The 25,872-nt window shown below is 45.1% G+C and overlaps 3 protein-coding genes across 5 annotated transcripts in view; 1 reads left to right on the top strand and 2 right to left on the bottom strand.

The window, feature by feature from the left end:
• LOC123876519 (phospholipid-transporting ATPase ABCA1) overlaps positions 1–9,023 on the top strand; it is an 89,768-nt gene extending 80,745 nt beyond the window's left edge. The window contains exons 57-63 of the mRNA XM_045922827.1: positions 70–211; positions 794–891; positions 1,139–1,287; positions 1,715–1,897; positions 2,374–2,522; positions 2,763–2,875; positions 7,844–9,023. Coding sequence (XP_045778783.1) covers positions 70–211; positions 794–891; positions 1,139–1,287; positions 1,715–1,897; positions 2,374–2,522; positions 2,763–2,875; positions 7,844–7,960 — 951 coding nt within the window. The 3' untranslated portion in view covers positions 7,961–9,023. The remainder of the gene's footprint in view (positions 1–69; positions 212–793; positions 892–1,138; positions 1,288–1,714; positions 1,898–2,373; positions 2,523–2,762; positions 2,876–7,843) is intronic.
• LOC123876113 (uncharacterized protein K02A2.6-like) lies at positions 3,245–6,126 on the bottom strand. Its single transcript, XM_045922255.1, has one exon. The coding sequence runs from the start codon at positions 6,084–6,086 to the stop codon at positions 3,273–3,275; it is 2,814 nt and encodes a 937-aa protein (XP_045778211.1). The 5' UTR covers positions 6,087–6,126; the 3' UTR covers positions 3,245–3,272.
• A 1,031-nt stretch (positions 9,024–10,054) lies between the features above and the next one.
• The window catches only part of LOC123876112, a 31,204-nt gene continuing 15,386 nt past the window's right edge, over positions 10,055–25,872 (bottom strand). For 2 of the 3 annotated variants that reach the window (XM_045922254.1, XM_045922252.1), the window contains exons 8-15: positions 25,602–25,741; positions 21,859–21,953; positions 21,358–21,430; positions 20,359–20,500; positions 13,544–13,667; positions 12,558–12,671; positions 11,834–12,004; positions 10,055–10,875 (exon numbers count right to left, since the gene is read on the bottom strand). In XM_045922254.1, coding sequence (XP_045778210.1) covers positions 10,706–10,875; positions 11,834–12,004; positions 12,558–12,671; positions 13,544–13,667; positions 20,359–20,500; positions 21,358–21,430; positions 21,859–21,953; positions 25,602–25,741 — 1,029 coding nt within the window. In that variant the 3' untranslated portion in view covers positions 10,055–10,705. The remainder of the gene's footprint in view (positions 10,876–11,833; positions 12,005–12,557; positions 12,672–13,543; positions 13,668–20,358; positions 20,501–21,357; positions 21,431–21,858; positions 21,954–25,601; positions 25,742–25,872) is intronic. The other variant, XM_045922253.1, reaches the window with a different exon arrangement.

Genomic DNA, 25,872 nt, shown 5'->3' on the forward strand with positions numbered 1-25,872 from the left:
CTTCGATTGTGTAATAAGTTTTTGCCAGGAGCATACTTAATGGATACTAATATTATGATTATTTTCCAGTGTACAGCATTGCTAGGAGAGAATGGCGCGGGCAAGTCGACAACGTTCTCGATGTTGACGGGACAGCTGCGGCCCAGCAGTGGGCAGGTGTACCTGCACGCGCGGAAGGTCTCGTCGAGGGACCTCTGCCAAGGACTGATCAGTAAGCTTGACTTACCTCTTACGACGCCAAGTGCGGATTGAAATTTTCAGTGTGTATTTCTATCGCCACTATAACAACAAAAAATAAAAATAAATAAAAACGAAGATTCCTCCTCCTTTTTTCTAAGTCAGTTAATAATAGAAAATTAAGATGGTGAATTTTAAAATGGCTGCCATGCATCGTACGGCCGAGTGGTGTTCTGTGCTCGTACCAAAAGGGATCTTTGGTACGGTCGAGGCCACCGAGCGGCTGTCTTGCTCGGTAACGCCAGCTGGTCAACGGTTATATCTTGAAACTTCTATACATAGTGCAGATTTTAGAAAACTCTGTTAGTGCGATTCAGATTTGCGTGCCCTACTTTGACTTCCGATGAATGTATCCGTGATGCCATCTAGTGACAGAGTCGTGAGTAGTCAGACTTGCGTTTGTGTCATTGATTGCTGATGGATTTCTTCGTATGAGTGAAAAGCGCCATCTGCTTGCGAATGTGGCGATACATTTGAATTTGATGTTACAAAGCCCTTCAGGAGGGAGTTTGGGCACTTGGCTGATTTATTCTATAATGTCTTTTCTTTCCTACAGGCTACTGTCCTCAAAGCGATGCGATAGATCCTCTTATGACGGTGAAAGAGACGCTAAGGTTGTACTGTAACTTGAGGGGAATCACCGACCAAAAAGAAGTAAGTTGGCTAACTTTTATTTTTTTACAACCTCATGACTAACCATTGCCATAGAATAGTAGGCCTCTAGATGACAGATCACGAACAAAATGACATGAAAAACATTTATTCTAAAATAAAACTGAATACCTAAGCTATTGCTAAATTTGACTTATTTGAAAATAATATATGGTGAAGGGATTTCTCGGTCGTAGCCCTAACCTAGAGGGTTTATGAAAAATGTCATGTATATTTTGAATATTTGCAGGTAATTCGTCGAACAGTGGAGCTGTTCGAGCTGAGCAAGTACGGCTCAGTGCGCAGCGGCTCGCTGAGCGGCGGCAACAAGAGGAAACTCTGCGCTGCGCTCGCCTTCATGGGCCGCGCTCCACTAGTGCTGCTCGATGAGCCTACCAGGTATACTACCACCAACTATATAAGTTACGCCAATGTACCTGCGCAGAAATATTATTTTTGAATGGCGCGAAAATATCTGAGGCATTCTCAGCACGCGTTTGTCGGCTATGGTAGTTCTATGCGACATGTTTTGTACCCGCGAATCATGAAAGAGATAGGCGAAAGTCTCTGTTCTTGTGTTTAAAATCTTAGCGTCAAGAAGCAAGGTCTGTATTTCATTCGTTCAGTGGTGGTTTTAGTCGGCATTAGGTTGCGTTTTTCTGCGCAATCGAATTTTGTCGATGGGACTTATAAAAGTCTAAACTCGGCTGGCGACTCGTCCTTTTAAAATTAATTCGGAAGTCCTCGACTTCGCCTCCAAGATATTACTCGGCCGTAAAGTGCTTTATTTCCAGCCTGGACAGTAATGTATTATTTTGACTTCCAGCGGCATGGACCCGAGCTCCCGCGCGTGCGTGTCGCGCGGCGTGCGCGGCGCGTGCGCAACGTCGCGTGGCGTGGTGCTGTCCACGCACGCGCTGGACGACGCGCGGCGCCTCGCTGCACGCGTGGCTCTGCTCAAGGCGGGTAGGCTGTGCGCGTTGGCGCCGCTCGATGAGTGTTTGAAACGGTAAGTGTTTTCAGAGACCCTACAGTGCAAGAAAAAGTAGTGTGTAAATTATTTAGGTACACTATACCTACGCTATGCCACACATTTTGTTTCTCAGAAAATAAATAATGTCTGGTGGTTCTGGAATATTGCTCTGTATAAACTTGGTCGTTTGCCAGAATTCCATTGGCCGAATTCAATTCCAGGGAATTCGGGATTGATGGATAAGTAGTCCGGCCATTGTCAATATCAACATTGTTCATTCTGTTTGTCTGCTAGCTTTGAGATAATTTTTGATATCAATTATCAATACAATTATTTACGATTGTTTCGTGAATTATAGCCAGCTCAGTTTAGTCGGTTCCACAGATGGTATTAGCTCTATGGCCGGTTTGTTTATGCGCCACCTGTCGGGATTAATTGGCAGTGTGGCTCCCCATTGAATTCGGGTGAACGACCAAGTATAACACTTGCTTCATTATTATATGAATTTGTAGTTTCGGCGGCGGCTACGTGGTGGCGACGCGCGTGCGGCGAGGCGCGCCGCGCGCCGTGTGGCTCCGCGTGCACGCGCGCGCGCCGCACGCCGAGCTGCGCGTGCTGCATCACGCGGCGCTGCACTTCCTCATACCCACACACGCTACTGGTAAGTACTTATATTTTGATTTTCTTAATCAAGTCGAATCAAATTTCTTTATTGCGAATATGAGAAAACAGTGCAGATGTTACAAAAACCAAAAAGGAACAGCCAAATTCTACCCATTAGCATGCAACATTTTATGTTATAATAAAATTACTCGTGCATATACTTTTGATAAAATTAGTCACAAAAAATATTAAAATAAGAAGAAAATAAATAAGATTTCTACCGTCTGCTATTTTTCAGTGAACGGCAAAGAGATAGTGACCAAACTAAGCGACATATTCAAGCTGATGGCGGAGCTGCAGATGAGCTGCGACATCGAAGACTACACAGTTAACCAGAGCTCGCTCGACCAGGTTCGTTTATTACTCTTTGGTTCCGTACCTCAAGGAAAAGGAACCCTTATAGGTGTTATGTATGAAAACAACGAGATTCCGATACTGACTGGTTTATTAATAAATTAGACATACCCAGTGACAGTTGACACACATTATAAGTTCCATGACTACCTACATATTTCATACATATCATTGTCCTCCTCTAATAGAAGACTATAATAAACAGGTAGGTATTATAGATAACCTCTTAAGTAGTTCAACAGGTAGGTAGGTACATTAGTCAAATAGAACTTAGAAACAATATAAGAACTAACACACACAAATACATAAGTTAATATAAGAAGATCTAATACAATCGCAACAAATAGGTAGGTACTTATCTAGTACTTATTATAATTAATTTTAAGGCATTTTATTAATACTGTTTTATCTTTTTAACACATTCTAATGCAGCTGCCCGACGCTGGCGCATGCCCTCTTGTTCTACTTCGATCGAATTAGCATCTTCTTTATTTAAATCGTAAACATGACCGGATATTGAACCTTCTTCAACGTTAACCGAACTGTCTTTCGAAGTTTCGTTCTCCGATAAATCACGAGCGTTTGGGTTAGGGGAATCGTCCGACGTCGGAGACACTAAGGCCAAAGAATGACGAGACTTGCGTTTGTCTGTTAGGATTTGATCTATGTGGCGCTTCTGTACCCGACCGTCCCTAGCTTTAACCACATACGTCACCGGACTCTTTCGTTCTAGTACTTCACCCTCCGCCCATTTAGCACTATTCTTAGCATAATCGCGTATCCACACGGCGTCGCCGGGCTGCGCCTCGCGCAGCGTGTGCGGCGGCGCGGCGCGGCGCTCGGCCGCCTGCTGCGCGGCGCGCACCCGCTCGGCGGCGTCGGGCCGCAGCAGGTCGAGGCGCCCGCGCAGGCGCCGCCCGAACATGGCCACCGCCGGCTCGCGACCGGTGGTGCTGTGCTCTGTGTTGCGATACGTGAAAAGAAATCTACTGAGCGCCGTTAGATCGTCTACATTTTCGATTAATGCTTTCTTTAGAACCCGTTTTATAGTACGAACGGCGTTTTCAGCAGCACCGTTGCTGGACGGGTGATATGGAGCTATGCGAGTATGCTTAATACCGTTCCGTTTAAGATACAGCCCGAATTCCTCCGAGTTATAAGGCGGTCCATTGTCACTCTGGATCATTTTCGGGAGCCCAAATTTAGCGAATAGTTGTCTCAAACGACTTATAACGACGGTTGCCGAGATCGATGTTAATTTTTCAACTTCTATCCATTTTGTATGAGCATCTATGATAATTAAGTAATACGCGTTATTGAACGGCCCTAGGAAATCGAGGTTCAAGCGCGACCATGGCTCCGCGGGCCAGGGCCACGAGTGCAGCGGCGCGGCGGGCGGCGCGGGGCGTTGCGACACGCACGCTGCGCACTGCGCCGACACACGCTCGATGTCTGCGTCCAAACCCTCCCAGTATACATAATTACGTGCAATCTGCTTCATTTTGACGATACCGGGATGCCCGTCGTGTATTTCTTTCAAAACTCTCTCTCGCAGTATTTTAGGAATTATCATCCTATAACCCCAAATTAAACAACCTTGATCTATATGTATATTGTCCTTTCTATTAAAATAAGGTTTTTCGGGTTCTGATATCGCTTTGTTCGGCCACCCGAACATAACGTAACCGTACACTTTACTCAATAGTGGGTCTTTCGGGATCTCCGTTTTAATTTCTTTAAAACTGAGCGGAAAATCGTCTCGAATGAAATTAAGATAACTACCTCTTTCGTTCTCACTCGTGACTCGACTATCGGCCGAGTGCAAGGGAAGCCAAGAGAGTGCGTCGGCCTGACAGTTTTCAATAGATCTTACGAATTCAATTTCAAAATCATACGCACCTAATTTAACCGCGTATCTTTGTAGACGGCTCGCCGCGGTCAAAGGAATACCCCGTTTTTTCCCAAATATGTAACTGAGAGCGCGGTGATCGCTACGGAGAATAAAATGCCGCCCGTATAAGTATTGGTGGTGTTTCGTCACCCCGAACACAATAGCGAGTGCCTCTTTGTCTATTTGTGAGTAGTTGCACTCCGCGCTCGTGAGCGTCCGCGACGCGCAGCTCACCGGCCGCTCCACGCCGTCCGCGTGCCGCTGCAACAACACCGCTCCCAAGCCGTAAGGACTGCTATCCACCGCTAGTATGAGAGGAAGGCTCGCGTCGTAATGCGCCAGCACCGGAGAGCTACTCAGTACCTTTTTAATTTTATGAAAGGCGTTCGTGCACTTTTTGTCCCAATTCCACTTGACATTTTTCTTAAGAAGATTATACATCGGTTTTAAAATATCACTCATGTTCGAACAAAACTTTGAGTAAAAATTTACCAGGCCCATAAAGCTTCTTAACTGTGTTACGTTCGTAGGTGGGGGTGCAGCGACTATAGCTTCGATTTTTTTATCATCAGTGTGCAAACCGAATTTATCAATTTTATAACCTAAGTATGTAACACTGTCTTTAAAAAATTGACATTTAGACCAATTGATTCTTAAACCATTTTCATTCAAACGGTGTAGCACTGCCCTTAAATTTCTTAAATGTGTACCTTTGTCTTTACCCGTAACACAAATATCATCAGCGAACACGGCCGTCGAGGGCAATCCACTCAATGTTTCTTCCATAATCTTTTGGAAGTTCTCCGGAATACATTTAATTCCAAACGGAACGCGCTTATAAACAAAAGTACCTATGTGAGTCGTGATTGCCGTCATCGGCTGTGAGTCTTCTTCTAGAACACACTGCTGAAACGCATTAGATAAATCGAGCTTCGTGTATTGCTCGCCCCCACCTAGTGTGGCGAACAGATCCTCGATCCGTGGCAGCGGGTAGTGGAAATCTTTAAGACGTGGATTTATGGTGATTTTATAATCGCCACAAATGCGAATCGAACCGTTAGATTTAACAACAGGCACTATGGGCGTCCCATAGTCCGATCTGTCAACTTTGTAAATAACCCCTTCCCGCTGCAATCGTTCGAGCTCGCGCTCCACCGGTTCTCGAAGCGCAAGCGGTAGCTGACGGGCCTTCACGAACACGGGCGTGTCGTCCTTTAAATGTAAACGCAATCGCGACTTAAAAGTGCCCAGGCCTCCCGCGAACACTTCGGGAAACTCCTTTTTTAAATTAACAGCGATAGACTCGTTACTGGACATGTTATAACATTGAATAACAGTTAATTTTAATTCTCTTATCCATACTCTGCCCATGAGAGGAGGGCCCCCATTTTCGATTATATACAATTTTAATTTTGCCGATGTAGACCCACAAGTTACATCGACTAAAATATAACCGATCGTTTCTATGACGTCACCGATATAAGACTTTAGAATTAAATTCTTGTTTTGTATAGGAAATTTGGAAAAATTCCTATCATAATATTGCTTAGATATGGCTGAAATTTTACTTCCGGTGTCTATTTCAAATTTGTGACTCGCGTTATCGATATTCAAAATCGCATGATAGGGGCCACCGTCTCCGCCGCTAATAATATTATTAAAATGTCTATCGTCGTCACTATTAGAATCGGAATTATTAAAATAGATCTGACCTTTCTGTTTCTGTCTCGAACCACCACTCACTACACTCACTTCACTTTTGCCCTTCTGGGGGCATCTGACCTTCAAATGACCTCGGTCCCCACACAGATCACAATTGTAGAACCTATATTTGCATCTTCCTTCTGGATGAGGCCCCTTTGCGCACCGACCGCAGAGGCCTCGGGCCCCCGCACCGCCGCCGGCCCTGAGGCCGCCGCCGCCCGGTGCGCGCTGGCCTCGCGCCGCGCCCACCTGATGCAGGCCGTCGTCGTCCCCGGCGCCGGTCACAGATGCGAGCCCGCTCGTCCCAGCCGTCGCGCACGCCGTCATCGCATGCCGCTCCGCCGCCTCGAGAGCCAACGCCATCTCCACCGCGCGCCGATAGTCAATATTCCTTTCGGCAAAAAGCCGCGAACGCATCTCCTCGCTAAAAAGTCCCGAAACGAACTGATCTCGAAGATTCACTTCGAGTTGTGCTCCGAAATTGCACGTCTTAGCGAGATGTTTCAAGCTTTGTAGGTACCCTTTTACCCCTTCGCCTTGTTGTTGCTTTCTTTGCCGAAATATATGTCTCTCAGCTATCTCGGATCTCTCGGGTTCCAGATGATCTTTCACTAACTTCACCAACTCGTCGAAAGTTTTCTCTTCCGGTTGCACAGGTGAACACAAATCACACATTAACGCGTAACACTCTGCGCCGACTAAGGTGACTAACGTGGCAACGTGGAGTTTAGCTTCGATATTATTCAATACAATAAATTGTTTAACTCGACGCACGTACGCGTCCCAATCTTCCGTCCCCGCGTGAAAACTTTCCACTTTACCGAGTGGCATTATTATATTTTAAAGAATTTACTTCAAAATACTAATTATTTCCACTTCGTCGCCAGTGTTATGTATGAAAACAACGAGATTCCGATACTGACTGGTTTATTAATAAATTAGACATACCCAGTGACAGTTGACACACATTATAAGTTCCATGACTACCTACATATTTCATACATATCAATAGGCTCACTTTGTTTTCTGTTTGTCTATCTGTCTGTCCGTCCGTCGTGTCTGTCAAGACCTAGAATCATGAAATTCGGTATGTAGGCCTTTTAGTACAAGTAAAGAAAAATTCGAAAACCGTGAATTTGTGGTTACATCATAAAAAAAATTAAAATGTGTTCACAAACAAATAAAATAATTAGGTAGTTAGTAAGTATTTTTAATTTTCAAAGTATTTTTAATTGTACATTCTAAAGCAGATTTTTGTGCGTAATAGTTTTTGATCTATCGTGCAAAATGTCGGAAAAATACCCGAATACCCTCGGTGCGCGAGTCTGACTCGCACTTGGCCGGTTTTTTAATAATTTTTCGTTTTCCAGATGTTCCTTAACTTCACGGAGAGGACCAGCATCCTGGACCCCGCGGACGACCTTCAGGTGACGCCCCGCATCATGAGACCACCCAGCGACGAGCTCGACAGCATCACCTCATTGTGATAGCCTCACCACTTTTAGCTTAGCCAAATGCCTTATGGCTTATGTACTATGCCTATCAAATGTGAAGATCCTTGCCAAAGGAAGCGGTATAATATTGTGGTAGTAGTAAAATGCAAGGCCATGCTACTTTTCAATGCTGGCAACACAAAGGAATAAGAGTGTGTTGTGTATTTGTTATGCAAGGCTGCAAAGTTGTTATTTTGTCGCGAGAGTTTGTATTGAATTCCGAGCGAAGGATTCCAAGCGAAGGTTGAATTCTTTATTTTATTTTTGTACTCTCGTTTTGTCTTTTGTAAGTTTTATTTATAAGTACCTAAGTAAATTAGCAAAAGATCTTCACATTTGAAAAGTAAATCATAAAATGTGTAATGATTGTTAGTTTTATCTATAGCCAAAGTAATTCTTATAAGTTTGAACAAAATATAATATTATGACAAATTACTTAACTTACTTTAGGTAACTTGAAAAAAGGAGCAGGTTCTCAATAAATTTATCTTTTTGTTAAAATAAAATCATTTGCAATGAAAGTCATTTCATTTTAGTTTTTACAGGCAATACAATCTTCCTGAATTTTATTAGTACGTAGAGTGATCTATGAAATAAAAAATTTAAGTGTTTATTTGTTATTTCAAAATAACAACTTTTTCTAAATGGGTATGAAAGTATATTGAACAGTACTTATAACAAAAAACAATTTTTATTTTTTTTGTCTATTTGTTCTGGCTAATCTGCGAAACGGCTGGACTGATTTTGACGGAACTTTCATTGGCAGATAGCTGATGTCATAAGGAGTAACTTAGGTCACTCTTATTATGTATTATAATATAGCTATATTAACTTTCACTCGAGTGAAGCTGAACGGATCTGCTAGTTTAAAATATAAAGACAACTCAAATTTTAATTCCTCTTAAAACCCGTAATATACATACTCTTAATTATCATCTTTCAGTATTCGACCGTAGAGAAATAATAATGACAAGTTACTTAATATGTATATTTTTGGTATATTTTTTGTACTTAATATTAGGGCCTACGCAGACGACAGACTAATGTCCGCGAAGGATGAAAATGGATCACCTAAATACTGCATCACCTAACGCACACGGACTAACGCTGACCATACACGATCAAGTTTAAAAAGAAAGATAAGAAATAAAGTGTTTAAGTAATAATGAAAAAAAATGGACTCCACCCATCACTTGCTGCCCCTGTGTAGGAAACGCAGCCACAGCGCTGGTCTTCCGTGGAGCCAGAAGTTTCAGACAGTTTACAAGTTTGTCTATCAATATGCACAACCGTTTAGATGCGATTGGTCCAATTCTCATTTAGTCCAAGTCACTTTTTCGCAGTTAGTCCAATTCGCGGTTGGTCCCATTCAAACGTAGTCTTGTTGGACACTGATAGCCATTTTTCACACGCGAAATGTTTTGCGTCATCAATCCTCATACGCATGACTAAGGTTTGGAATACTCTTCCGCGATCTGTTTCCTACAAACAATTACAATTCGGGTATCTTAAGTGAATAGACATTTCTAGGTAAACGCGACCCATCTTAGGCTATATCATCACTTTCCATCAGGTGTAATTGTAAAGCGCTATAATGAATAAAAAAATATATCGTCAAGTTTACTGGACGCCGCTTCAAGTACGCTCAAACTTGACGGCAAACTTGATCGTGTATGAGCCTACGTGTAGTAAAAGATGAGATTTTGTCCTCCGCGGACAACAATATAGTCCATCATCTGCACAGGCCCTTACGCTCAAATAATGTTATGAATTTTTCATTCAGGTTCAAAATGTTGAATTCTCGTAATGTTGAATTTGCAAAATGTTGAATTTCGGAACAAATGCAAGAACTATGCAAAATAATTTATCTTTGCCTGGGATTTGAGGGCAGGGGGGGGGGGGGTAATAGGCACCCCCAAGCTTCCCCCCCCCCCCCTGGATATTCAGCTCTCATTTAGTTTTTGAGGTATCCCCCGTCACAAAAATAGTCTAAAACTGACAACCTTGACGGCAAATGTTTTTTTAGGTCAACATTTTAGGACTCAACATTTTGAACCTGAATGGAATTTTTAGGTTAGTTCTATAAAAATAATTTATATTTTTGTAACATACGAACTCTGTGATATAAATGTATTTAACGTATGTTCTATACTGTTAATGATAAATAAAACAAATGGTTTATGGTATAACAGTGTTTTATTCTTAAACATATTGTAATTTCCCCTTACTTAAAACATAACCAGAAAAATAAAATATCTCGCCATATAGCGGAAAAGCCATGAAACTAATTTATACAAGAATGAACTTAGTTACCATAGACCATGTTTTAGTGGCCATAGACCATGTGTAGCAAGTATTTTATATTTCTGGTCAGGATATAATTAAGGTTACATAATATGTGACATTAAATTTATCTATGCATTATCTTTGGTATACTTATCTAAGATAGAAAATTAAAAATAATAATAATTAAAGCTGTTTGAGATCGAAATACTCTTTCAGAGACTTACAGCACTGGAAGTTTTTTTTTTTTTATTCATATTAATTCTACAAGGTTCTTAACATTACTAACTCGCCAAACTGGTGGGCCAGTTTGTTGGCGAAGTGGCGTTCTTAATATGTACATTGTACATAACTTAATACTATTTCAATAACGCTATCTCACATACACCGCGTGTGTAAGAATTTGCATAAGGTCTGGATTTAAAATAACCTGCTTCTCTTAATGAACCCTAAAAATTAGTTGCTATCAAAGGAAGGGTTCCGCAGGCCGGCGGACTTCTTGAAGTGAACCACGAAGATGTCCAGCGCACGGAAGATGACATCTCTATTGACTTGTTCGTGGCTGAAGCTCGATATGACCAGCTTTATGGCTTCTGATAGAGTATGTTCACTGAATAAGTAGGTTTCTGAAAACAAAATATTTAACGAATTATTTACTTAGTTTTTTCTGGCAGCAGTTAATAGGCATTAATAAAAACTATAATCACGGAGAGAAGTCAATATAGGACTCTCCATGTCCATAAAAATGACAGAGACAAAAACTAAGTGGGCTTTAACCATTTTGAGTGGCGAACCAATTACAAACGGAAAACATAGGTTATGTTTTCCGTACTACTCTATTAGTACAGAGAATCTAAAAACATTCGAAGTTGAATTCGAAAACATCGCTTGTGATTGGTTGGTGACTACAAATGGTTAACGCCTAATTGAGCTTTTTGTCTTTGTCGTTTGTATAAGATTAAGTAACAGAGAGAGACATATACTAACTTCTTTCCGAGGATAGAGATGTTGATGATGTGAAAGAAAAAAAAAATGTCGTCGTGATGTCGTCACTCGTCTTCTAAATATTATAAATGGCGGGGAAAACGAGTACCTGACCACTTGCCATTGTATATGCTTTTATAATAAGCTCCCAGAATACATATTGAAGATGTCTCTCAACAAGTTCAAAGTTATTATTAAACGTTAACTTATTGAAAAATCCTACCATAATGTTATTTAAATGATAAGAAAGCTTGGGAATGATTTTCTCAACAGCTTTAATAGTTCTTAATAAGTTAAATGATATTGTGAAGTGATGATAGTAAAAAAGAATACCCGGCTGAGTTTGTTGTGGGCTCTTCTCAGACATGGACACGTTTGGAGCCCATGTAGCCTTAGCTTTAAATTAACGTAATTAATTATCACCATTATATTGTAGTATCTTAGAAATCTAACAATTCTGACCATCAAAAGATATTCAATAGTCCCTACTTTCGAATAAATGTTTGAGTTGATGTTGAGTTTGAGTTTGTGTACCAATATTTCGCGTATTGGGCGTTCTCAAAAATGCATTATAACTGGCGGGGAAAACGAGTACTTTACCTGGCATTTTATCCAGAACAACTCGGCAAGTCTCCTCAATATTGAACTCCCTCAGTTTCCTGTCGGTATCGGCGCCGGGCTTGGACAGCTGCTCGAAGTACACAAACACCTGCTTCCTGAGCCACGCCGTCAGCTCGTCTAGCCACGAGCAGATCAGGGACTCCGCTATATCTGAAGTTATAAATAAATACTTGTATAGTGCGTAGTGTATTTACTCCCTTTTGCAAGGAAACTGTAAAAACAACTGTAAAAACTTAAGGTGGAAGCGACGGGCCTGCCCGCGAAATTCAAATTTAATTTGGTTTTTCGCAATTTGACTTAATTAATAATAATGGTATTTTAATTGCGACAATGGCAGTATCATCCTCACAGGTTTATATAAAATCTTTACTTGAAAGTGTCCAGTTTAAGAAATTAATTCTAGTATCGACTAATTTGTGAGAATAGTCGATACTAGAATTAATATGTTAACCTGGACCCTTTCAAGTGAAGATTTTTATATAAACCTGTGAGGATGAAACTGCCATTGCCGCAATTAAAGTGCCATAAGCTAACTTTGTCGTATTAAGTTACATATTGTGAAAAACCAAGTAAAATTTGAATTTCGCGGGCAGGCCCGTCGCTTGCCCCTTGACACAGATGTAGTCTTTTTTTAACTGTCTGATGCGAACCATACAGTTGGAATAAGGCTACAACTGAAACTGTACAATAGGTGAGTACTGACCTGCAGTGAGTATGGTGGCCAATCGGAAGGAGAGATGTGAGGCGGCGAGGCCGGCCGCGCACGCCACCTCACAGCTTCCGCACCAGCGCGCGCCCGATCCCACGCACCACTCCTCTACAATAATATACAGTCACTTTTAGGTTCCGTACCTAAAAAGGAATCCTATAAACCCTTAGAGGTCATAGCGATGCCGGCTGAGGACAAGAGGAGGATCGTCGAGGCTACCAGGTGAGCTCGGGTGCAGTAACAAACCTCTTTTTAGGGTTCCGTATCTCAAAAGGAAAAACGGAACCCTTATAGGATCACTTTGTTCTGTCTGTCTGTCAAGAAACCTATAGGGTACTTCCCGTTGACCTAGAATCATGAAATTTGGCAGGTAGGCAGGTCTTATAGCACAAGTACAGGAATAAATCTGAAAATCGCGAATTTGTGGTTACATCATTAAAAAAAAGTGTTTCAATTTTCAAAATAAGATAACTATACCAAGTGGGGTATCATATGAAAGGGCTTTACTTGTACATTTTAAAACAGATTTTTATTTATTTTTATGTATAATAGTTTTTGATTTATCGTGCAAAATGTTGGAAAAAATACCCGAGTACGGAACTCTCAGTGCGCGAGTCTGACTCGCACTTGGCCGGTTTTTTTAAATTCATATCAAAAATTGCAGACACGCGCGCTGTCCTGTCCTGTTCGCTTGTGCGTCTTCTGGGTTCGGACCCGACGCTCTGACCGCTGAGCCACGGTTTCGCTTACTGCCAGTGACGAAATTTGTGATATGTATGTTCACTCAGTACTAAAGCGACTGTTAAGAGCCCGCTTCATCGAAGCGATATCTCGTTAACGGGTGGAACCTAAAATATAAAAACTTCATTCTCATAAGCCTATGTTCGTAATGATGTATGAGTCAGTTCGCAAGTTTGTGATGGCACAACGGTAGTGCCGCTGTGCTAGTGCGCTACGTGCTGGTTGATGTGTATACAAACCCAGGTCTAGCGGCATGAGCGTCTGCGGCGGCGGCGCGGGCAGCTCGCGCAGGGAGTCCAGCGCCGTGTCCACGTGCCACAGCGCGCGCCGCGCGCCCACCAGCCGACCCACTGCAGCCCCCAACTAATAAAAACAAGTTTTTTTGGTTCTGTATCTCAAAAGGAAAAACCGAACCCTTATAGGATCACTTTGTTGTCTGTCTGTCTGTCGTGTCTGTTAAAAAACCTTATAGGGTTCTTCCTGTTGACCTAGGATCATGAAATTAGGGGTGCCAGCCAGGTAACCTCCACGCGTGCCCGAGTGCTGCGGGTCCCTTTCGGATACGTCCGGGGGGAAGAGCTGCGCTTGGGTCGGTGCACCCCGGTAACATGGTAACAATTTCTTACAAGGGATATTGTTAGCCATGGCTAATAACCTGGTGGGGGGGGGGAGGTTTCTCCGCGTGCCCCTCTGATTAGCAGAGGGCACAGTGGAAGAAACCAGGGGTAAAACACCCCAAGGGGTGGAGAGCTGTGAAGCCTATCGAGAGGAAGAAAACCTCTTTAAAAATAACCGAAGCGGGCGGGAACGCCCACCTAATCTCAAGGTTTGACGCCTGCCGATGGGATGAGTGGCTGATGGGGGATCAGTCGTTAGGGCGTCACATTGGGGGGGAACTGGGGTTTAAAAAAAAAAAAAAAAAAAAACATGGATAAAGCGTCGTATAAAAATTCTACCCGGGAGGGTCCCGCTAGCGGGGAATCCCTTGGTGCTCCGGAAAGCCGGAGCATCGGCCCCATCGTATACGGGGGGGCCAACCGACGTTTAATGGGGGTAGGTGCACGAATGGGGGATAAGGAAGAAGGAAATGTGCTGGGGGAAACAGAGAAGGAGGAGAAGAGGAGAGAAGAAGAAAAGAAGGAGGAGGTAGTAATGGAGATAGGAGAAATAGAGTCCGTGGGACCGAGGGAGGCAGGGTTGACGGAGTCCGTGGGACTGAGTGAGGTGGCGCCTTCGTTGCCGGGATCCGACATGATCGTGGAGTGCGGATCCAGGTCAGATTCGGATGCCTCTATAATCGTGTCGGGTCCGGGCCGCCTGTGGCAATTACAAGGCGTTAAAAGGCCACGTCTTGGAGAGGATGCTTCGGTATCAACAGAAACCGATGATGAGATGTCGGAGGCAAGGAAGCCGAGAAGAAGGGGACGACCTCCTGCTGCTGGCAAATCTATGGGGTCGGCCAAAGCCAAGGCGGAGCTGGCCAGGAAGAGGCGCCAAGATGTCTCTGAGAAGGCAGAGGAGGAACTGTTGAGAGCCTCTGTCGTCTCTCAATTCAGGAAGGAGCAGGGGCTTTCCGATTCATCGGCAGCCGGATCGTTGGAGTCTGGGCCAGCAGAAGAGAAGACTGTGGCTCAGATCCAAATGCGAGTGCAGGACGGTCTGGCGGCGATTACGACGGTCGCCACAAAGTCTGGCCATCTCAAAGGGACATTTGTGCGTGTCCTGAAGGACGCTGTGGTCTCCATTAAAGAGGCTGTAGAAGTCCTCAGCTCTCGCACAATGTCAGAGGAGACCCGGAAACTGCAGGCCGAAAACACGCGCTTGCAGGCTGAAATGGCCAGCCTCCGTAAGGAGATCGCCGACATAAAAAGGGACATGGAGAGTGCGCGGAAACAGGGTTCCGTGCCCTCTCCCTCGGATATGGCTGAAGAGCTGCCCCCTGTGTCGCAGCCTTCTCAAAGGGGGAAGAAGGGTCGACGCTCTGAAGCCATCTCGGCTGCGTCCCCGATAGAGGAAATCTGTCGCTCGGTGATGGTCCAGGTTGGAGAAATGTTAAATGCCCGCCTGGCCTCCTTCGAGGACAGGCTCCTCCCGGAAAAGCGACTCCGCCCCCCATTGGCGGCAGATAAAAAAGAAAAGGCAGCAAAGCAAGCAGGCCCCAGCCTACCTGTGAAGGAGTTGCGTCCCACAGAGAGGACGCTCTCCGGGGAAGAGTTACACCATACACCACCTTCTGCATCATCCATCCAACCCCCTCCCAAGGAGGGTCTTTGGGAGAGGGTTGGAGGGAGGAAGAAGGGGAAGAAGGGGAAAAAGAAGAAGAAGAAAAAGAATAAGAAGAGGTCGAAAACTGGCGCACATGGCGATGGACCTCCCTTGCGGCCACAAAGCCAGTCAAAATCACAGTCTCAGCAACGGCCTCAACCCTTGAACAAGGCTCGAAAGCTCCGACCGCCTCGTTCTGCTGCGATAGTTATAACGCTGCAGCCAGGGGCTGAGGAGAAAGGAGCTTCCTATAGTAAAGTGATACAAAAGGCTAAGGAAAGTATCTCACTGTCTGATTTTGGCGTTGCCGCGGTACGGTTTAAAGTGGCTGCGACCGGAGCGCGGATTTTGGAGCTCCCAGCGGCTTCTGGTGGAGAGAAGGCGGATGCTCTGGCCCATAAGATCAGGGAAGTAGTAGGTGAAGAATTTGTGCGAGTCTCTAGGCCCACCAAATGCGTCGATATACGTGTTTCGGGCCTGGATGACTCCGTCACCAGCAATGACGTGGTGACCACCGTGGCACGTATAGGAGGTTGTTCTGTTGATCAGGTGCGTGCCGGGGAGGTAGTCCGCAATTCCTCGGGCCTTGGGACGATTTGGCTGCGTTGCCCAGTCATGGCTGCAAAAAAGGTGGTCGAAGGAGGAAGACTATTAGTGGGCTGGGTATCGGCCCGCGTTAATCTGCTTGACGAGCGACCCCAGCGGTGCTACCGCTGCTTAGAAAGGGGTCATTTGAGGGCTCAGTGCATCGCTGAGACTGACCGCAGTGACACTTGTTACCGCTGCGGGCAGATTGGCCATAAAGCGAAGGGGTGTTCGGCCGCGCCACATTGTAGTGTGTGTGCGGCAGCTGGTAGACCAGCGGATCATCGGGGGGGCAGCGGCGCATGCAATCAGCCCAGAAAGTCCAGAATGAAGAGTGGTAAAGCTGACGATGGCCCCCGGGTCTCCTCGCAGTCTGCCGGCCCATCCATGAACAATCGGGCTGAGGAGGTTAAGATGGCCGTAGGATAACAAATGGCTCTCAGATTTCTTCAAGGGAATATCAACCACTCTGCTAGAGCTCAGGACCTCCTGTTCCAGAGTATAGCGGAGTGGTCAATACACGTTGCCGTGGTCGCTGAACCGTACTACGTCCCATCGGGTGACGATTGGGCAGGGGACCTTGACGGCATGGTAGCCATCACAACCCGGACCGCTGCTGGATCTCCGAACTTCGAAAGAGTTGTGAGGGGGCGGGGTTATGTCTCAGCACAAGTGGGTGACGTCACAGTAATTGGCGTCTACTTCTCACCGAATAGAACTCTGGCGGAATTTGAGTCATTTCTGGTGGACCTCGGAGCCCAAATTGATCGGAATCGCTCAGACCGGATGCTCGTCGCCGGTGATTTCAACGCCAAGTCTATGGCGTGGGGATCTTCGGTGACTGACGCGCGTGGTAGGGAGCTCGAGGAGTGGGCGCTCTCAATGGGGCTGTCGGTGGCAAACCGGGGGACGGCTTACACGTGTGTGCGGCAACAGGGTGGCTCCATTGTAGATATCACTTTTGTTGATGCTGCTCTGGCATGCAGTGTCCATGGTTGGGAAGTGTTGGAAGGTGAGGAGACACTCTCCGATCACCGATATATTCGGTTCACAGTTGCCTCATCTGCAGCATCTGCAAGCGGTACAAGTCAGATCTCACGAGGCAACTGTCCTCGCTGGTCATTGAAGCGCTTAAACAAGGAGGTCTTGTACGAGGCGGCATTGGTTCAAGCATGGGTAACGGGTTCTGAAAATCCAGTGGAGGTGGAACGGGAGGCCGAGTCATTCAGCAAAGCCATGACGCAGGTTTGCGATGCGGCTATGCCACGAGTCGGTCCCTGCCCGCCAAAAAATGCAGTGTACTGGTGGTCAATGGAGATAGCGCAGCTGCGTAGATCCTGCGTAGCAGTGAGACGCCAGTACCAAAGGAGCCGCCGCCGTCGAAATCGGAATGAGCCAGAGGAGGCGCGCCTCTACGCGCTGTACAGGGAGGCTGTCGTTGCACTACAGGTGGCCATTAGAACGGCAAAGGAGCTGGCGGAAGAGGAGATGCTTGAGAGCCTCAACGCTGATCCCTGGGGGCGACCATATAAAATGGTCCGACGAAAGCTGCGCCCCTGGGCACCACCCCTCACACAAACTCTTCAGCCTCAACAGCTGGAGATGGTCGTGGATTCGTTGTTCCCACAAAGGGTCATTCAGGAGTCACCTGATATGGCGCCGCCTACAGCTGGAGAGGACGAGACCGTTTCTCACGCGCCCGAAGTCACCGAGGGTGAACTAAAGGCAGCGGTGCTGCGGCTCCGATCCAAAAACACCGCTCCGGGTCCTGATGGAGTGCACGGCCGTGCATTAGCTCTGGTTTTGGGCCCACTAGAGCCCCGACTAAGAGGGCTTTTCAGCGCATGCTTGGAGAAGGGACAGTTTCCAGGACCTTGGAAGACAGGGAAACTGGTCCTGTTACGCAAAGAGGGTCGCCCAGCTAGTTCTCCATCAGCATATAGGCCTATCGTGCTACTTGATGAGGTAGGCAAGCTCTTCGAACGTGTGGTTGCCGCGCGTATTGTTCAACACCTGGAGGAGACAGGACCGGGTCTCAGCGACCATCAGTTCGGCTTCCGCCGGGGCCGTTCCACCATTGACGCAGTCGCACGGGTGAAGGCCCTAACGGATGACGCGGTTTCTCGGGGTGAGGTGGTCTTGGCGGTGTCTCTTGACATCGCTAACGCTTTTAACACCTTGCCTTGGAACAGCATCAGGGAGGCGCTGAGATACCATGCGATGCCGGCATATCTCAGGCAAATCGTGGAGGCCTATCTCTCGGGCCGGGCTATTGTCTATCCGGCACACGGTGGAGAATGGGTACGGCGAGAAGTGTCGTGCGGTGTTCCACAGGGTTCGGTTCTTGGGCCTCTCCTGTGGAACATCGGCTATGATTGGGTATTGCGGGGGACCAACATGCGGGGTGTCGATGTGACGTGCTACGCAGATGACACTCTCGTGACAGCTCGAGGCAGCAATTTCAGGGAAGCGCGCGTCTTGGCGACGGCTGGAGTGGCCCAAGTTGTAGCGCGTATCCGGCGGCTGGGACTTCAGGTAGCCCTCAATAAGTCTGAGGCTCTGTGCTTTCATGGGCCAAGGAGAGCACTTCCAGCGGGCGAATATCTGGTAGTGGGCGGAGTTTCCATCGCTGTCGAGTCGACGATGAAGTACCTAGGACTCGTTCTCGACAGTCGATGGAAATTTGAGGAGCATTTCCGGCGCCTGGCCCCCAAACTAATTGGGGCTGCCGGGGCGCTGGGACGGCTTCTTCCAAACGTGGGTGGGCCAAGTGCCAGTTGCCGCCGCCTGTATACGGGAGTAGTGCGGTCGATGGCTCTCTACGGGGCACCTATCTGGGCGGATGCTCTGAACGCCTGCATTCGGACCCTGCTGCGAAAGCCGCAGCGAGTCGTGGCGGTCAGAGTCATCAGAGGTTACCGCACCATTTCCTGTGAGGCAGCCTGTGCTTTGGCAGGGACTCCTCCATGGGACCTGGATGCGGAGATGCTGGCAGACATGCACCAGCGAAGGGTGGATGCCCGATTGAGGGGCGAGTACCCTACCTCCACTGAAATCGCTGGGTGGCGGAGAAATGCGCAGGTCGAGCTCCTCCACCAATGGTCGGCAAGGCTCGAATCACCCAGCGCAGGTCATATGACAGTGGCGGCGATCCAGCCCGTTCTACAACGGTGGGTGGAGAGAGGGCATGGAGTACTCACCTTTCATCTTGTGCAGGTCCTTTCGGGGCACGGCTGCTTCGGAAGGTACCTGTGCAGGATCGCTGGTAGAGAGCCTACTGAGGAGTGCCATGAGTGTGGCAGTGCCATGGATACGGCGCAGCACACTTTGGCAGAGTGCCCAGCATGGGATGAGTCGCGAGAGACGCTCGTGACAGCAGTGGGGCAAGACCTCTCCCTGCCAGCCGTGGTCAGGGCCATGGCGAGCAGCGATGGGTCTTGGAAGGCGGTGGAGTCCTTCTGCGAGGAGGTAATGTCGCAGAAGGAGGCGGCGGAGCGCATGAGAGAAGATGATTTGAGCTCTCATGCCATCCGTCGTAGGAGGGTTGGGCGTAGGCGAGTCGCTCACGACCGCCGCCTACCCCCCTGAGAGGGGCTCTCGGGCGATGGACACGGGGAGTCTATCGCCCGAAAAGAAACCAGTCCCCGAGTCGGGAGGCGCACTATTGTGTTCCTAGTGTGCCTCAGATGGTGGGTAGGGACTATATTGGTCCCCCGAGGAGAGTCCTTAGTAGGCGCCGCTGGCCAGGTTGCGCGAACGAGTTTGGCCCCGTAACCTGACCATCAGGCGATGCGTGGAACGCCGTGGGGTTTTAGTCGGTAAAAGTCCGACATAACCTCCGTGCCTCCCCGGGCGCGGTGGTATCCATGAGGATTTCCCCACGAAAAAAAAAAAAAAAAAAAAAAAAGGATCATGAAATTAGGCAGTTAGGTAGGTTTTATAACACAAGTAACGGAAAAGAACCGAAAGCGGTGAATTTGTGGTTGCATCGCAAAAAAAATAAAGATGTGTTCACGAAAAAATTAATTTACTAAATCACATATAGATGGCGCAGTCCGTCATCACAAGACACCCGAGGGACACTAAAATACAAGTATGCGCGTGTCTGATCCGACATAGGAAAAAACATCTTGTAATATATATAGTTCGCGACAGGTCGACATGGCAATCGGGGTATGAGGAGAGTTGTGTCATCTATACTCACGCTCAGTTCAGGGGAAGTGCAGACGTACGTCCAATCGTGTATCTGGCTGGGCGTGGCGTCGTCGCCCTCCCCCACCAGCCCCTCCGCGCCCACTGCCGTCCGTATCGAGTTGAACACTCCGGTCACCGTACGAGTGAACAGCCTGCACAGGTATAAAGTCAGAGACCAATGATGATATTAGATCGATATGTCACCCGCTGCGCAAGTTCAAGGTTGGAGACTTTTTAGGGTTCCATACCTCAAAAGGAAAAACGGAACCCTTATAGGATTACTTGTTGTCTGTCTGTCTGCCCGTCCGTCCGTCCGTCCGTCCGTCCGTCCGTCCGTCCGTCCGTCCGTCCATCCGCCCGTCCGTCTATCCATCCGTAGTGTCTGTTAAAAAACCTACCCTACTACCTATAGGGTACTACCTATAGGTCCTGTTGACCTAGAATCATGAAAGGCAGGTAAGTAGGTCTCATAGCACAAGTATAGGAATAAATCTGAAAACCATGAATTTGAGGTTGGTTAGATCAACAACAAATAGATTAACAAAAATGTGTTTCAATTTTCAAAGTAAGATAAAATAATTATACCAAGTGAGGTATCATATGAAAGGGCTATACCTGTACATTCTAAAACAGATTTTTATTTATTTTTATGCATGAAAGTTTTTGATTTATCTTGCAAAATGTCGAAAAAACACCCGAGTACGGAACCCTCGGTGCCCGAGTCTGACTCGCGCTTGGCCGGTTTTTAACGTGACACCAACTGTAGTTTACATGCATAAAGTACCAGGAGAGTATAGTAGCACAAGGGTCACACTGATCTATCAACACAGCTCAAACTACTGGACGGATCAGGCTGTTTGGCATGCAGATAGCAATCATGACATCGCTAAGGATTTTGGAAAATTCAACCACTAAGTGGGTAAAACATGCGTTTGAAATTTGTCTAGTCGACGTGGACGAAGTCGCGGGCAAAAGCTAGTAAAGATGATAAAAAACAACAACATATTACTTGTCAAGCCTCTGCATATTGTTGGAAGTTTGCCCGGGCGAGGTGTTTCTGTCCAAACTCATGTCGTATTCGTCTGAAAACGAGACACACATTTACATACATACACTTAAATACTTTAGCTACTATTACTTATAGGCTCTTGGGACTGTATGTAGTATTGAAATGGTGCGATGTTTTGTATAGCTGTAGTTTATGGGGCTAGAATTCGTTATTTAAAAAAATGATTTTTCATTTTTTTCACGCCTTGTACATTGATCGCCTTTTATGTCAAAAATTCGAAAAATCAAATTTTTTTAATAATGAATTCTAGTCCCATAAACTACCGCTATACACACACACACACACCACACACACCATTTTATTACTAAAGTCTGTGATAGTCTAATGGTTAGGGTATCCGCTTCCTAATCGGAGGTCGTGGGTTCGACCCCTATAACTTTTCGGTGTTATGTGCACTCAAGTAATTAAATTTCACTTGCTTGCTGTATAGTGCTTGCTTACCAGCGAGCGCAGCGCTGTCCACGGGCTTGGAAGAGGGCCGCCTCTGCGCGCGCCCGCGCGTCTCCTCCGCGCCCTCCCACCACACCTCCTCCGCACTGGGAGAGACAAGATAAAGTTAAACGACTACTACCCGCGAACTACCGATAGATATGGTAACATTGATTTTCTGTCGCTGGGTGTATCCATGTATTATGAACTCAGAATTTTTCTTCCTTCATTTGATATCTCACTCAATAAAATCACAAAAGAGACGCCAACTTTTTTAGATTTAACATCGGTCAGATCGTATTTTTGCGTATAAAATGTAACGCATGTCACCTCATTCATCAAAATCGGCCTAGTAGTTTAGGCGCTACGGTGGAACACACAGAATCTGGATACAAACATACATACATACATACAGGGGGAAGGGGGGCAGATTCATACAAGGGGCACCGTCATACACTAGATATATCTGATGTTAGGCGCACATCATCAGAATGACTTATGCGTGTATGCGTAGCTTACATAAGTGTGTGGTCGCTGACGGAGTTTGACAGCAGTCGGTGCGAAGCGCGCGTCTGTGTGACACGGAACGTGATTCGGCCAGGCGTAAGTAATTTAATAACCTCACTTTTAACGTCTTTTTAAAAAAAAACCTGCGCTCTAGATTATTCAATTCTATTTCATTTAAAAGATAATAGGGTCAAGTTTGTGAATTGATCTGTGAATAATTCTCTAGATGGTTGCCCTTTTTGTAGCAATACTTTGATTTAATTTTCTTGTGATGGGGTAGGTTCATACAGAAGTGTACGGGGCACATTCATACTGTATGAACGTGCCCCGTCGTACACGTTAGTTTTTATTTTAGTAGAAGTGATATCATAATTTTGTTTTGCAGAACGATTATGGTCAGAAATTACAAGAAAAAGGGAACTAGGAGTGGAGAGGTGGACGAACAGGCAATGTTAAAAGCTATCGATGAAGTTTTGAAAAACAAACTCTCTTTTCGAAAATCAGCAGCCAAATATGGAGTTAATGCACAAACATTACAAAGCCGTATCAAAAAATTACGCAAAACACAAGATCTTGGTAGCCAAACTCGTGAATTTGAATCAAAATTTGCATCGCAGCAAGTTTTTACTAAAACAGAAGAGGATCTTTTGAATAAATATATTTTAGAGTGTTCTAAGATGCACTACGGACTGACATGTATTCAAGTTAAAAAACTTGCTTATGAATTTGCTAAAGCTAATGAGATTAAATATCCTGCAAGTTGGAATAATAATAAAATGGCGGGAACAGACTGGTTAGCAGGTTTCCGAAAACGCCACAAAAATTTAAGTTTGCGTAAACCTGAAAATACCAGTGCTGCCAGATCATTCGGTTTCAACAAAACGGCAGTTAATGATTTCTTCCAGAACCTGGAGAATATATACCGCAAATACAATTTTACTGCCGATCGGATTTTCAACTACGACGAATCTGGTATCTCAACTGTACTGAGCACACCCAAAATTTTTGCAGAAAAGAGTCAAAAACAGGTTGGTCAAATAGTGTCTGCCGAAAGAGGAGAGCTGGTCACATTTGGTGGTATAATATCAGCAAGTGGAAACACCATACCGCCCTTATTCGTCTTCCCTCGAGTACATTTTAAGGACCATTTTATGGAAGGTGCTCCAGAAGGCTCTTTGGGCGTAGCCACGAGAAGTGGTTGGATAAACTCGAGCATTTTTGTTGATGTTCTAAAGCACATCCAGAAACACACCTTATGTTCGAAAGAAAATCCAATATTGCTTTTATGTGACAATCATGAAAGTCACATTTCTATTAATGCCATCCACTACTGTCGTGACAATGGCATTGTATGCCTTTCATTTCCACCACACACGACTCACCGTCTTCAACCCTTAGATGTTGGCGTTTTTGGACCATTAAAGTCGAAATTAAAAACGACATTTAATGACTGGCACGTTTCCAACCCAGGAAAGACATTAAATATTTATAATATCCCAAAACTTACAAAGATACCTTATTTGGAATCATTCAGTGGTAGGAATATTACCAGTGCTTATGAAAAAACCGGAATATGGCCTTTAAACAAGTTGATATTCAATGATGATGATTTTGCGCCGGTTCAGGTGTATCATTCAAATCTTGTAACAAATCTCAATGACAGCACAGATGGTGAAGAGCTTGCAATAGCTGGTGATGAGCTTGCAATAGCTGGTGATGAGCTTGCTATAGTTGTTGCAGAACCTGGTGATGTTTCTGCTCGAACACCTCCGACGACTTTGTCCAGAGATGTATCGCCTTCATTGCTTTCACAACATATCGCATCAACAGTGATAGATCTTGATAACCCTGCACCATCTACTTCCAAAGTATTGAAGACGCCTGAAATGATAAGGCCTTTCCCGAAAATTCAAAGACGCACACAAACAAAAAAAGGTCGATCACTAGGAAAATCGAGAATTTACACGGACACGCCCGAGAAGAATAGAATTGAAGAATTGGAAAAAATCAAAGAGCTGAAAAGATTAGAAAAAGAACGAAAAAGTAAAGCAAGAGAAATAAAGAGAGCATTGAGTTTATTAAATGAAGATTATGTTAAATCAAGTAAACCAAAAAGGAATAAAATCAAAGAGATTGAAATAAATTCTAGTGACAGTGAAACAAATATCAGTCTAAGAGAAAGTTCTGCTTCACCTTTCGACATGCTTGAAGAAAACGAAGAAGAAGATGATCATGAAGTGCCTGCTGACCCAGATAATGTCAAAGATGGTGCCTTTGTGCTTGTAAAATTTGAAAAAAAGAAGTCTGTTATTTACTATGTTGGACAAATCATCAAACACTACAGTTTGACAGAAGTAATGGTTTCATTTTTGAGGAAAAAACCAGGATCTTCTATGAATTTTGTCTTTCCAGACGTCAAAGACGAAGGATCAGTAGATCTATCAGATGTAGTTTTGATATTACCGGATCCTAAATCAGCTAAGACAGCTAGGACCGCCAAAATTTTAAGTTTCAACAAAGATCTCACTTTTTATAACGTACATTAATATTATTTTTGTGATGATAATTCTCTTCAAGTTAATTAGTTCTTTACATTTAAGATTCCTCATGTTGATTGTGATATTTTTTAAATTGTTGATTTTTGATAGTACTACTAATTAGAACTAAGCAATAGAGGCGTAGATATTTAAATAGTTATGTGACTGATCAGAAAGACTGTTAGGTTAACTTAGTTCCCTCGGTGCCATAAAAAGAAAAACTACCCATATTTATGTTATTCTCTTTTATAATATGATTAAGTTAGTATTATTTAGTCATAGAGACTATCATTGCTTTTGTTTTCATGAAAATTGTGTTTCAAAACTTTTATTTTGATAAATAAATAAACATTTCATGCACAACTTGTGTATTTTTTCCAATGTATGAATCTGCCCCTTAGCCTGTATGAAAGTACCCCGCATGTGGGGTACATTCATACATTTTTAATTTTTTTTTTAAAGAGTTACAAAAAGTCGTACAAGTGTATTTACACAAATTTCTAGTTTTTTATATAAAGTCAGATAGTAAGACTATTGATTTTTGACGAATCGATATAGATATCGATGCCCGAGCGAATTCTATAAGACGAAATATAAAAACTGTATGAAGCTGCCCCACCTTCCCCCATAGACTGCTAAAATCATAACCCTTCCTTTTGGCTTTGCCGCAGTCGGGTAAAAAAAAAACCAGTTTAGGATTTAAAATGTTACCGTGGTCTCTCCACGTGTTGAAGTAAGGAGCGCAGCTTAGCAATACTGGCTGAGAGGTCGGCCGCCTCTTCGTACTGGGGCTCCGGGGACTCCGACAGAGCCTCCGTGGGCGGCGACCACTCCACGCGGGGCTTGATCTGCTGAGGAAAGTCTTTTTTTGTCAAGTTTGTAGTTATTTACAAGTTAGGGAAACTATAAGTATGGACTTCACACTTATGGACGCACGCGCGGTGCCCCCTTAGAGCGCTTCCCAGTCAGTTCCACCACCAAG

The sequence above is a fragment of the Maniola jurtina genome, chromosome 21 (genome assembly GCF_905333055.1).
Source record: "Maniola jurtina chromosome 21, ilManJurt1.1, whole genome shotgun sequence".
NCBI classification, from domain to species: Eukaryota; Metazoa; Arthropoda; class Insecta; order Lepidoptera; family Nymphalidae; genus Maniola; species Maniola jurtina.